This window comes from Theobroma cacao, chromosome 5, assembly GCF_053813885.1.
Source record: "Theobroma cacao isolate CCN51 chromosome 5, ASM5381388v1, whole genome shotgun sequence".
Taxonomy (NCBI): Eukaryota; Viridiplantae; Streptophyta; class Magnoliopsida; order Malvales; family Malvaceae; genus Theobroma; species Theobroma cacao.
Window position 1 is genome coordinate 36,879,817 of NC_142643.1, and position 12,303 is coordinate 36,892,119.

Below are 12,303 nucleotides of genomic sequence, written 5' to 3' on the forward strand. Positions count from 1 at the left end.
ATTCAAATAATTTCTTTCTTGTCAGATTCCGTTTTTCTTCCTTGATCAAGAATTTTCAGAGCTTATGTTGTGCAGCCATTTGCACGGCTGGATTTCCACGCACTTTTCCTTGGTCAAAAGAACTACAGCAACTATTTAAGCTTAGGGTCTCCTGGGGTGGCTCCCCACATATTACAATATTAGTTGTTAAAGTATACATTTCGACCAGATAACCCTGCAATTAATTGGAAAAACCCCAATCTGTTTCTTTAATATTAAGCCCATCATTCATAAAATAAAGGCACTAAAAAAGCAAAGAGGAAGAAAACGATAACTAAAAACACTTTATCAAGCATCCGTTCATCAAGAATCTCAAACAGAAATGAAGCTGGAAAGAGTTGCACCAGGTATTATAATATAAGTAATGTAACCTCAAACCTTAATTTTTTTTTTTCTTTTCTACACTCTCTGCTAGTTATTATCATCAGCTACTGCAATTGCATTGTCGTTTTGGCCCAGCAAACTGCTTATTGATCGAGCTTTAACCATCCCAAGCTTCACTTTCTTCTTCGTCATCATCAATGGTTTCTGATCCTCCTCTTGTTCATTCCCATTTTCACCACTTTCACCAAGCAATTCACACTTTGTTTGCTTTGCTTGCAATTGTTGAGATGGTGAAGAGTTCGATAATGGCTGATGATGATCATTATTAGGTTGCTGCTCCTCCTTCTTTGCAGCATTACTACCAGCTAAAGATCGGCTGCGAACACTGGTCATGCTCCTCAGCCTACCTTTACCCAAATGATGCTCACAAAGAGAGTAACCAACGAGGGTTTGTTGACAACATCTCCATCCCCTTCCATTAACTCGACTGCACCGTGACCCTTCCATGAGTGCACCACCTCTACCTCTCTTTTTTGCACTACTAGGATTACTATCAACACTAGCAGTACTGTCTTTGATCTCTTTCTCTTCTTGTTCATGATTATCGTTTTGCTGCTGCACAAATTTTTTGTTCATCTTAGTCTTCATCTTGTTGATGTTGGTCACCTTCTTATTATTATCTTTCTCCATTATCGTATCATCATCGTAATTCCCTCTTCTTTCGAAGCTCCCTCTCCTCTTCTTCAAAGGAAATGCCTTCTCTCCCTCACCCCATCTCCCAAGAGCTTCATTTGGTGCAATCAAACAACGAGAAAAAGAGCAACACCTTCAATACTATCAAACACTAGAGATTTTCATTTTTCTTTTTTTATGCAAATAATTCTTACCTTGATGAGAAGAACTTGATTGTGGAGGAAACCCAGAGCCTAGTTCTGCACCCAAAACACTTTTCTCCCTAGAAAACCAAACCAAACCCAGAAGATTCACAACCACAAACAAAAATTTTTACAGCCAGAGAAAAAAAAAACATAAATAAATGAAATAAGTGCAAACTAGAGCAAGATGTAAAACAGCATTCGTTGGGACGGGGACCAGCATCCCATGCTAACGTGCACCGCATGGACATATATTAGTTAACCAAAATTGAAGGAAAAAGAGAGAGAGAGACAGAGAGAGAGAGAGACTTACACCTAAGATGAGATTAGATGGGAAGGTATGGTGGCTAGCCAAAGATGATATAAAAACACCTAAAACAGTATTTCCACTTACAGTATTATTTTTAATTTACTAGTATGTTTCTTTTTCTTTTGTTGTTGGTTAAAAACTCAAGATCAGTATTTAGACCCCTTCTTTTTCACCTTTTTACTACAAGATTTCATGAAAGAAGAGAAGAACATTGGTTTTCATTTTTAACCTTTTTAGCCTTCCTTTCTTACCTGGTATCATTACTCTTCTCCCCTTCTCCTCCCCTTTCCTCCTCTTCTCCTCCTCCTCCTTGCTTCAAAACCTACAAAAAAGACAATACAAAAGGATCCCACTAAGCTAGGCTTGTATTTTTTTACCTAATGCAACTATCATGGGTGCAAATTAATCGAAGTAAAAAAATTTCAACAAGATGCTTCTTTTTATTACATTGAACACTGGTGCACTATTATTAACAACCTTAAAACTGTGATAAAAATGAAAACAAAAAAAGGTTTATTTCTATTTGTTGGGATTGAATCATTGAACTAACCAAGTAATCTTCTTTCTTCTTCGGCTTCTTGTTGTTGTTGTTGTCTTCTCCATGTGTTGTTGTTCCAGCAGGAAAAGCAGATGAATCACGGCCTTGGGTTTGTAGTTGTCCGATCGGGTGATTAGGACGATCAGACGACGGGCGAAGATCAAAGCGAGGAGTGGGTAAAGGAGGCTGCTGCTGCTGTAGCGGGAGTTGCACCACCGGAGGCCGGTTAAAGTTGGGATCTGATGGAAGAGGTACTGGTGAAATAGAAGAGAAAGGTAGCGGAACCTGTCTTTTCCTGATCCTCATCGATGCAAGATAAGATTTTCCTTTCACTTCCTCTCAGAGAAGAAATAAAAGAACAAAGAAACCCAAACAGAAGAGCCCGAAGAAACCAAGCAAAAAACAAAGAAAAACAACAAGGAGAAGAAGGAAATGATCTTTCAAAAAAGAGGGGTCAGATTTTGCTGTGAGACCAATAAAAGAAAGAAGGAAAACAAAGAAAGTGCAAAACCCAAATACTACAATAACAACACCAAGACCAAGAAATGGTTTTTTTTTTTTTTTCCTTAATAACAATTACTAATAAAAATAATACTAATAATTATAATAATATCAAGTTTCTTTATTTCTCTCTCTCTCTCTCTCTCTCTCTCTCTCTAACTTTATTTGTTGCACCACAGAAGGGAGAGGGAGAGTGCACGTGGGGGTCACGTGCATTGGGGGCCAAGGGAGTGACCGGTTGAGAAGGTAGGCGGTGGAGGAATCAGGAGAAGGTGAAGGGGACAGGGTACGGATGGGGAAGAGGAGGGAGAGGGAAGGGGTGCCAGGGTGGAATCGGAGGTGAATACAAAATGATGGGAGTGGGTAGTTTTATCGTTTATACTTTTTAGATGAGATTGGTGGGTCCCTCCTCTTCTCCTCTCTAACAGCAACGACTCTGATGATGCCCCCTCCCTCTGCCCTTTTCTTTTTTCTTTCTCATTTTAACTCCCGTTTTCTAGTTTTTTTTTTTTTGTTTTGTTAAATTAACATAAATTACTTGTTGAAAAAACAATATTTAAAAAAAAATCTTAAACTATTTATAAAAATTTTAAAAATTTTCTATTCTTTTACTAAATTCAATCAAATTTATATATTTTTATTTTTTAATTAAATAAATATTTATAATTAATTATTAATTAATATCATTAACCATGGTGTTACTTATCTTTTTAAAATTGACGTGACACTCAAATGAAAAATAAAAATAGAATATTATATTTTTAACATATATTTAATAATTAAAATTTTATTATCAAATAAATAAATAAATATTTTTAATATATATTGAACATTCTTGACGAAACAAGGCGAGAAAAGACCATTGTTTACTCTTAAAAATTCACAAAATATTTACCTCATTTGATAGCAACAAAATTAGTCACAAGTAAACAGTGTGAACCTATGACACTCATTAAAATACACCAAAATTAGTCACATTCTATATCTTTTAAGGGTAAATAATGTATTAGGCCAATAAATATAAGGCTAGGATCGTCATATTGAAATCATATGACCGATGATGACTTTTATTCACTAGTAACAAGTTTTACTTTTGACAAAAAATAAAAAGATGGAACTCCACTTTTAGGGATATATAAGTAATAAGCTTAAAACCTTGGCATTGAAATTAAGTCTCATAAGGCTAGAAAACTTGTCCAAGAAGATGAAGATAACATGAACCTCAGAGTTGAGATTGAATTTGGAAACATTCAAAATTAGGGACTTATTTGACATCTAAATTAAAATTTAAAAAACTCCCTATATCATTTTAACCCCATGGTTCTTTTTTTTTTTTTTTTTTTGTCCAATTCTCTCAAATCCAAATTCCTCGTAATATAAAAGCAATGTATTTAAACTACAGTTCAACCCAAGAAAGTTGGTGGACATTAGAACCTAGAATAAATTGAGTAATGACTTGTTGTTTTCGACTTTTCTTAGGATAGGTAAGTGTTTTTGGACGATTCTGGTGAATGAAAACGATGTTTAAAGAACTAAAATTGTGACTTACATAAGATAAAAAAGGATTAATTAGGACTAAAGCACAGTAATTTAAAATTGTTCAATTGAATACAATGGCCATTGCTCTTTTTATTCTTGGGAGTTTGCAATTGAATTCCAAAACTCCATAATACATCCCCGAAATCCCAAAGCTCCGTTTCATCTAATAATTCATGGCTCGCACAGCATTCTATATGCCTAGCATATTCGCTTTGAATTTGGCTAGCTATGTAGCTAGAAGCCTTTAACACTTCATCAATGTCTTTCAAGAGTGTTGAATAGTGAACTAATATTGTACAATGTCCAGCTAGATAATATTAATTAGAGCCCCCAAAACGGAAAATATATCTATATTAATCTATAAAGTTATTGCTCGAGTCGGTGACACTATAATTTTTAGTAACTAAAGCCTTCTACGTACGTTTCCTATTGAATTTTTCTCTTCATTTTTTTTAAAGTAAAAAAGACTATTATCTCCAATATATATAATTTCTATCTCTTTGCAAGTTCTAAGTTGAGCTATTGTATTCCATTTCTAGTTGGAGAAGGGTTTATAAGTCAATTTAACACATGATAAATGACCAACAGATTAGGAATTAAGCCCTGCGCATCCTTAGTAGGAGTTTAAAGTTTCTTTCTGTAAATTCCGGATGCTTAAGCAATTTGGCACATATTTTTGTATTTCCTGCATCGGCCCAATTAAAGCTACATATATCAGCTCAGCCCAACGTGTCTAATCACCATAAAGTCAAACCTACAATCTTAACCATGACACAAACTTTGTTAATCAAAGATTATGTTAAAATGATTCGAAATTCATAAAATAAAAATAATGACAGCGTATGTAAATAATATAAAAAAAAATAGAAAAGTGCTAATGCTGCTTAATTAAGCATTATTTAAACTTATGGTTTAGACCCTGCATGTTTAAAACAATGTAAACATCTAATTCTGTATAAAATTCCCATATATGTGTATGTATTGTGTACGGAACCAATGCCAAATTAACCATTCATGATAAGATAATAAACAAATGATTAAAAACCCTAATAGTATAAATTGGTTGGCCCTTGCTATTAAGGATGTAGGACGTGCCCGTCATACTCATGGACCCACATGAACTGGAATTTATAGTGAAGAATCTTCTTCCTACACTTAGATCGTATTGACAAGTTTGCCTAACTGGACTTGTTTAGCTAATTACTAAGAGCCAGCCTTTTAAAAAGTATAGAAAACTGAATTTTTATTATCATATTTGGACTGATGTAGAAGAAAATTCTAATGCAAGCTAATAGGTGGGAGATGGAACAGGAAGTTGTAATTCTTCAGCCTCACCGGCCCCTTCATTCATCAGCTAATGTTGCAGGCTTTAGAAATTGGAGCCTCAAGCTTGAATGTTGGGTGTCCAGTTCTTGACTATCTATAATTCATTATCCTGATTTCGCTGAGAGCTTACGTTGCGCCAATGTTCATGGAAGTATCTGTTTTTCTGAACTGGTTTGAAACTAGATTCCAACTAATGTAAAGACATAATTAGCACATCAAAGGGAGTGGCGGTCCACCATGTTATTTTTCAAGCAATGAACATACGTTTTGTTGCCCAAATTCAACAAAAATGTCAAGTCAGCTACATCTTTGCTTTTCATTCCAATTGACTGTCTCCAGTTAAATTCCTATGGTGAATAGCAGAATAACTGCTGATTGATTAGATTGAAATTTTGATTCTCCTAACAAAGAATGAATGTCTTAATTTATTTACACTTATGCACACATGGATGCATTGCAAGAATTTCCCTCACAACTGTGAACACTACTGTCTTTAAGTAGTATAGGATCTCCATCTATATATATTCATGCATAATACAAATGATGAGATAATTAACCACTTCAGCTAGCCTATGTATAATTCAGTATGGGTAAGCTTTTAATCTTGTGGTTTGCAGAATTGGTCTAAAGATTAATTGGAAGATCAGGTTTCTTGAATTCGGGGTTGTAATGTACCTAGGTAAAAAGGAAAACCAGGATCTGTCTGCTTGAGCTGGAAGTACTGAAAGGCGTAGAAAATGGATGCTTTAGCTCCATTTATGTGATGCTGAAACTAAAACAAATCTTTTTCTTGTACTCCTATTGAGTTATTGTGGTCCAGTTGGTATAAGGAGCCTATCTAGCTAGATAAAATTCATTCCTTTCTTGCCCGCATTTACTACAATCACATAGAACTCTTCAACTCGGGTCTCATTCATGGCAAAGCTCCAACTCATCTTCTCACCTAAATCTTCCCGCAGAGTTAATTACTCATGCTGGATATCTCATAATGTTAAACATAGGCTAGCCTTCGTCTTCTTCCTGGTCATGCCTTGTTTGGGCACCGACTTTCTCATCTTCTGTTAGTCTCCTCCCCTCCTCTGCAGTTGCACTAGCTTTTATGACATGAACAAACTCAAAACTTCACGCTCTTTACTGAACCAGAAGAAGCAAAGGCAAGTATCATAGTCTCTTAACCAAGCCCTTTGAACTGCACCATACTATTGCGAAACTTTGATGAAATTCTGTTAATTGCAAGTTGCAAGTTTTGCTGATTCAGTCTTATTATTCCTTTCTCCTGAGTATCTGCAGCTTTATTATTTCATGAACTCATGTTCTTCTCTTCCTATCCCTTCGAAGTAATTGTTACCCGATACTTTTACATTAACCTATCTGTCATGGTTCTAAACACTTTGTCATATTTTCCTGAGTTTTCCTGTCCTTAAAATCTGTTTCATGGTTAGTATATGTCAGATTACCTCTCCATCTCCATTTGGATAAATTTGCAGTTTAATTCATTTTGTTGATATTATAATGAACGATTTCTCCTTCTTACTCTCTCAGTTTCAAATTAGTCTTTATCTGCTTCTCTTTTGGCTTTATTATCCTCTCTCTGTAGCAACATATTCATCTTCCCACAGCCAAGCCTGCTCCCTTTTCTAAGAAACAGATGAAGGAGGAGCTAGCCGCACTACCTCATTTGTATTCACATCCAACAACTGGACCAGGAAAAGAAAAGGAGGTCATAGTTGCACCAATGGCAAAGATGAATAATGGGTTGCACATTATGCAAAAAGAAAAAAAAAAAAGTTAGTATCATAGATGGGGACCATCTTCACGTGCTAATGTGCACCGCCTGAGCGTGGAGCCAAATTTTGAGTTAAATGAAGAAAGGGAAACCCAAAGAATATATATATATATATATATATATCCTTATTTCTAGGGTAAATGAAAGCAGATAAAGATTACTACTACTGCCAATGCCGAAATGCCACTTTCAGTTTTTTTTTTTTACTTTTCTTATGTTCCAAGTCCTTGAAACAGAAACCAATCATAAGACTTGGTCTACTAAATTATTGCTATGTGCTAACGTGCGCCTTTTGCACGCCATTGGAGAGTGCAGCTCTTAGCCTCATAACTCATAATTAAAGAAACTTTCCTGTCGTTTTCTTTTCCTTTCTTTTTCGTCCCCATCGTTTGGCTGAGCCATCCTTAAAGACTTTGCAAGATGGCTGCGATAAAAAAACCATTATGCTCCAAAGCTTAAAGTCTCCAAAAATTAAAACCACTATTCCCAATCCATTAATTTGCTAGCCTTCATGATAAAGGATCAAACAGCTAGCTCAAGATTTTAAACAAAATTGAGTGAAAATAGAGAATTTTACAGGAATTTTCTTCCATTTTACCTTTTAGAATTTCTTTCTGTTTCTGTCTATTTAATTTTAGCTGTTGCACCATGCTTTGGTCATGAAGAAACAGTAAAGAAACGCAGGAGCGGTTGGGGTCAGGTTGGAAAAGGTCAAGCACGTGTGGCTGAGCTTGCACTCAGGTCATCCATTTGGGTAACTGGCTACCGACGCTGCCAGTGGAGAGAAGTTTAGGCCAAGGGATTGGTTTGTTTTGTAGTAAGGAGAAAATTCTATCTTTAGATCTTTGCAACCAAGCCAACAGTGCGGTCTGATGGGCCTGCCACTGCCGGCCTGCCTTTGTGGGGTCATCACTAGTTAGATATCATTGGTTAATTTATTAGTTCAATCCAGTCAAACTCACTGTAAAAACAATTTAACTATAATTATTCGATTACAATTAATTAATTATAATTAAAAATTATGTAAGATTCATCCAAATCTTATATGTCATGGTTTTATATTTATAAGGTTTTAACATAATTTTATAATACTAGAATATGAAATATAGAACATGAATATTGCAATAAACTCACAAAACTTCACATTCATAACTCGATAAGTGACTGAGGTATAAAAACTCCTAAAACATATTTTCTATTATTTGTAAGAGTTGAATTTATTTGTTGACCTTTAATTATACAGCATCCGTTTTCCATGCATATTTAATTGGAAACAGTACTCATCTTGTATCACAATATCAATGATTTCTAATAGTTATTTACTGTCACTTTCATAAATTATGAAAATGAAGAGATTCTCATTTGAAAGTATCAACTTTGACTAAAGTAACATTATTTGCTTATAAAAGCTCAATCTTCCTATTTCTTGAACATATGATCTAATGTTGTTATTGAAATTCTTCTATCTCACTGCATCCGACCAAAGAAGAAGGAATTTTATCCATATCTCCTCCAACAGCGCCATCCTCGACAAATCGAAAGGCATTCAAAATAAAAGTTGTTAGACACTTCAAGCATTTGTATACAAAGGGCCATACTCTAAGACTCAAAGCTTTGAACTATGACGTTCCACAGATCAGCCATAGCCAGAATACAATGTTGGAATCCACCTTCGGGGAGGAGGAGAAATGGAAAGCCTCGGGTCTTGACAAGTTCAAAAGTGACTCCTAAAAAAAACTTTGGTCGTCCATTAAAGGTAACATTATTGACTTTTTCGATCACCTCTACACCAGTAGTGTCTTTAATAGGAACATCAATTCTTCCATCACCACCCTCTTATTGAAGTGTAACGGGGCCTTCCCCTTTTCCCAATTTAGACCTATTGGCCTTGTGGGAGCGCCTACAAAATCTTGGTGAAAGTCCTGGCCAGCAAGCTTCGAATGGTTATCGGTACAGTAACAGGAGAACACCAATTTGCTTTTGTCAGGGGTAGGCATAGCCTCGATTATGCTTTAATAGCTAATGAGTTCATTGACTCTGTTACGAAAAACTGACAGAAAGGAATTCTATTCAAAGTTGACTTTAAAAAGCCATTTTTGAAGCAATTTTCTCCTTCTCCGATGGTATTGAAGACTCTAACTTTGCAGAGTCCCTCGCTGTCAATGTAGGCATTTCTTTATTCCTTTCGACCCATTGCTCCATCCAACAATCTCTTGTTGTCGAAGGTGATTCCAAAAATATGCCATATGCTGGGCTATTAACCATGGAACTGCACCTTGACGTATGAAGGCTATCTCTAATAGCCTTGAGTCTCTCAAGCTAGAAACCAAGGAGATCACCTTTGCCCCGTGATATGAGGGAAAGCTAACAACTTAGTTGATGGCCTTGCAAAAGCTGGAAATAAAATGAAAAACCATCTCTACAAGAAAATATTGGAAGTGAGGAGGCATGATTCAGAAAACACTGCAGAAGGTGAGAGGAATAGAATAGCTCAGTCTCAACCACATACAAGACATCCGTATTCCCAATACAGTAACATCTATAATTATATTCATTATTCTCATTGTTAACCAAAGAAAAGATGTGTTGCCTAGGCTGGTTTTGTTCTCTACCTACTGTTGGGATGAATGATTATATTAATGACGCTGTGTTTTGAAGGTTTTTGCTAGTACTTTTTTCTTCTGATGATGTCAAAGGTCATATATTACAAAGTTGAAAATAACTTCAAAGTAAAACTAAAAACTATAGGTATAATATCTAAAAAAAATTGTTAAACTATTTTAAAAATTCAAATAAATTTTTATTATTTTATTATATTCAATTAAGTTTTTATACGTTTATTTTGAATCATATAAGTTTTTATAATTAATGGTTGAGTAACTATTGTAATTAGTTAAAATATTATTTGTTATTTTATGTCATGTGACATGTTGTTTTATTATAATAAACAATGACATGATATATTGATATGACCTTTTGACATAGTCATGTGTAACTTTTCACCCTCAATGTTATTATTATGTTAATGTCAGTAGATATAAAATGATAAATGATATTTCGATTAATGATAATTAATTAATTATCAGTCATAAGGGTCAAAATAAAAATACATAAGCTTGATTTTATGTTGTAAAAAAATAACTTATTTGAATTTTTTTTGAATAGTTTAAGGATTTTTTGCAAACATTGTACCAAAAATATATAAAATTTAGGAACTATTCTTTACTTGAAGTTCCTTTATGTCACCATAAATTGGTTGCTTAGCAGTTAATTATATTATCAAAACCGTATCATTTCTAGTGATACTAGTAATTAAATAAAAAAAGATAATATGTAATCTGAATAAAAGTCTAAACTGTCATAAAATGATGATCGATATTAATTGTATCTAATTGTAAAACAATTTTAATAATCGTAATTCGTACATATAAATTTTTTATAAAGTTCAAGTGCACTTTGATAGAATTCATGATATTTTATTAAGATTAAATTATTATAATTTTGACTACCACAACATTCAAATATCGCATTTGATCAAGTATAAGCTTATTAAGTATCCCAGAAAATTCACTTCAAAAAAAAAAAGTATCCCAAAAAATTATTTTGGAATTATAATGAATGTAATGATAGCAATATTGAAGTGAATCCCATGAAATTTAAGCTTGCCTGGCCCATTGGTATTTTACTACGTGGGAATTGGAGAGTATCCTACAAATCCGTGTCTTGGCCCTCGGGCATGAGGTTTAGAAGCCCATATGTACGAAATTAATTCCCCTTAACATAATTCTTAGAAAAATTGTTTCCTCCAATTTTTGTTTCACTGAATTGCGTTAAAAAAACAAAAACAATAATTAAACAAGAAGTCAGGCAGCAAAAAGTTGCTGTCATCATTAATTGGGTACTTGGGTAAAATTAATAAAGATTATCTTTTGCTAATAGTAGAGGTGCTCAATGTCGAGTTACTTGTTCAAATTTACAAACTTAATTTATTTTAATTTAAGTCTAAATATTTAAATTTAATATGATTTGATTAAATTATTTTATTAATGTATAATATAATTTTAATTTTAAAATATATTAAAAAATAGAAAGAATATACCTTTAATTGAAACTAATTAATATGCAATTTGACTTTTAGTTTTGGACATCATAAAAACATTCCAAAAGGGCTTTAAAAAATTACAATGATCTCTCCTAGTGGTTTCCTATAGCTGCAAAAATAAGTTAAAGGTTACTTTCTATATCCTATTATTGATGTGATAATTGCATCCATAGCTATCAAGCTTCAACCTGGTCAATAAACCTTTTTTATCTTTTGGAGTGAAAACCTTTTTAATTATAAAGACCTTTGAAAAAGTGATTATCGCTGTAGTTGATTGCGCAATTACAAAAATAAACGGACAACTAATTTTAATGGATAATGATTTGATGAGTGCTGGTTTTTTCCTTTTTTTTTTTTTTTTTCATTTCTTCTATAATGAATAATACTATTTATGCTTACACTGGATAAGATGAAAGGGATAGAGATTCGAAGGCATACAATGGAATGGAACCCAAGCCTGGCAAGAAAAGGAGCCCGCTTGTCAAACAAATGGATCAAAAGGTTGAACCCCTTTAAAATATATATACACTATAGTTCTTTAATTCAACAATTACTCACTTAAATGCCTCCATGATATTATATTTACTTTCCCCTGTCCTAAGTAAATTTATCTATATACAAGTAGAAATATGGATTTTCACTTAATTATAAGTAAAGTTAGATGATGAAATTAGGTATTTTCCCTTTGCATTTATTTGTTTATCTGCAAGACCTATATATATATATATAATCCTGGTAATTGCTACTATAATATATTGATATGAATCGTAAATCTCAAGATATGTGTATGTATCTATCTATAACTTAATATCGACATTCAAAGCTTCAAGCAGGATATGCTTTATCAGAAAAGAAGATAGGATGACCATCTGTACCAACCAGGAGGAAGCTTCACTCGGTTAAAAGCACGGAGCATTAGCGTGTCTTGTCAACCGGATTTGAACAATTCTCTCACTAAGAACG

At 33.8% G+C, this 12,303-nt stretch overlaps 1 protein-coding gene across 1 annotated transcript; it reads right to left on the reverse strand.

Moving 5' to 3' along the window:
* Positions 1 to 299: 299 nt before the first annotated feature.
* LOC18599125 (uncharacterized) lies at positions 300 to 2,674 on the reverse strand. Its single transcript, XM_007028952.3, has 4 exons — positions 2,099 to 2,674; positions 1,800 to 1,870; positions 1,251 to 1,318; positions 300 to 1,148 (listed from the first exon to the last, which is right to left on the reverse strand). Exons 1-4 carry the CDS (start codon positions 2,390 to 2,392, stop codon positions 451 to 453), a joined length of 1,131 nt encoding a protein of 376 aa, XP_007029014.1. The 5' UTR covers positions 2,393 to 2,674; the 3' UTR covers positions 300 to 450.
* Positions 2,675 to 12,303: the final 9,629 nt, after the last annotated feature.

What these genes read in the sequence shown, in the direction of transcription:
- LOC18599125 (XM_007028952.3), bottom strand. Translation starts at nt 2,392, where the DNA reads ATGAGGATCAGGAAAAGACAGGTTCCGCTACCTTTCTCTTCTATTTCA. An exon ending in AGAAGAAAGAAGATTACTTG is followed by an intron (nt 1,871 to 2,098) that starts GTTAGTTCAATG and finishes TCTTTTTTGTAG; the next exon opens with GTTTTGAAGCAAGGAGGAGG. An exon ending in GAGAAGAGTAATGATACCAG is followed by an intron (nt 1,319 to 1,799) that starts GTAAGAAAGGAA and finishes TTGGTTTTCTAG; the next exon opens with GGAGAAAAGTGTTTTGGGTG.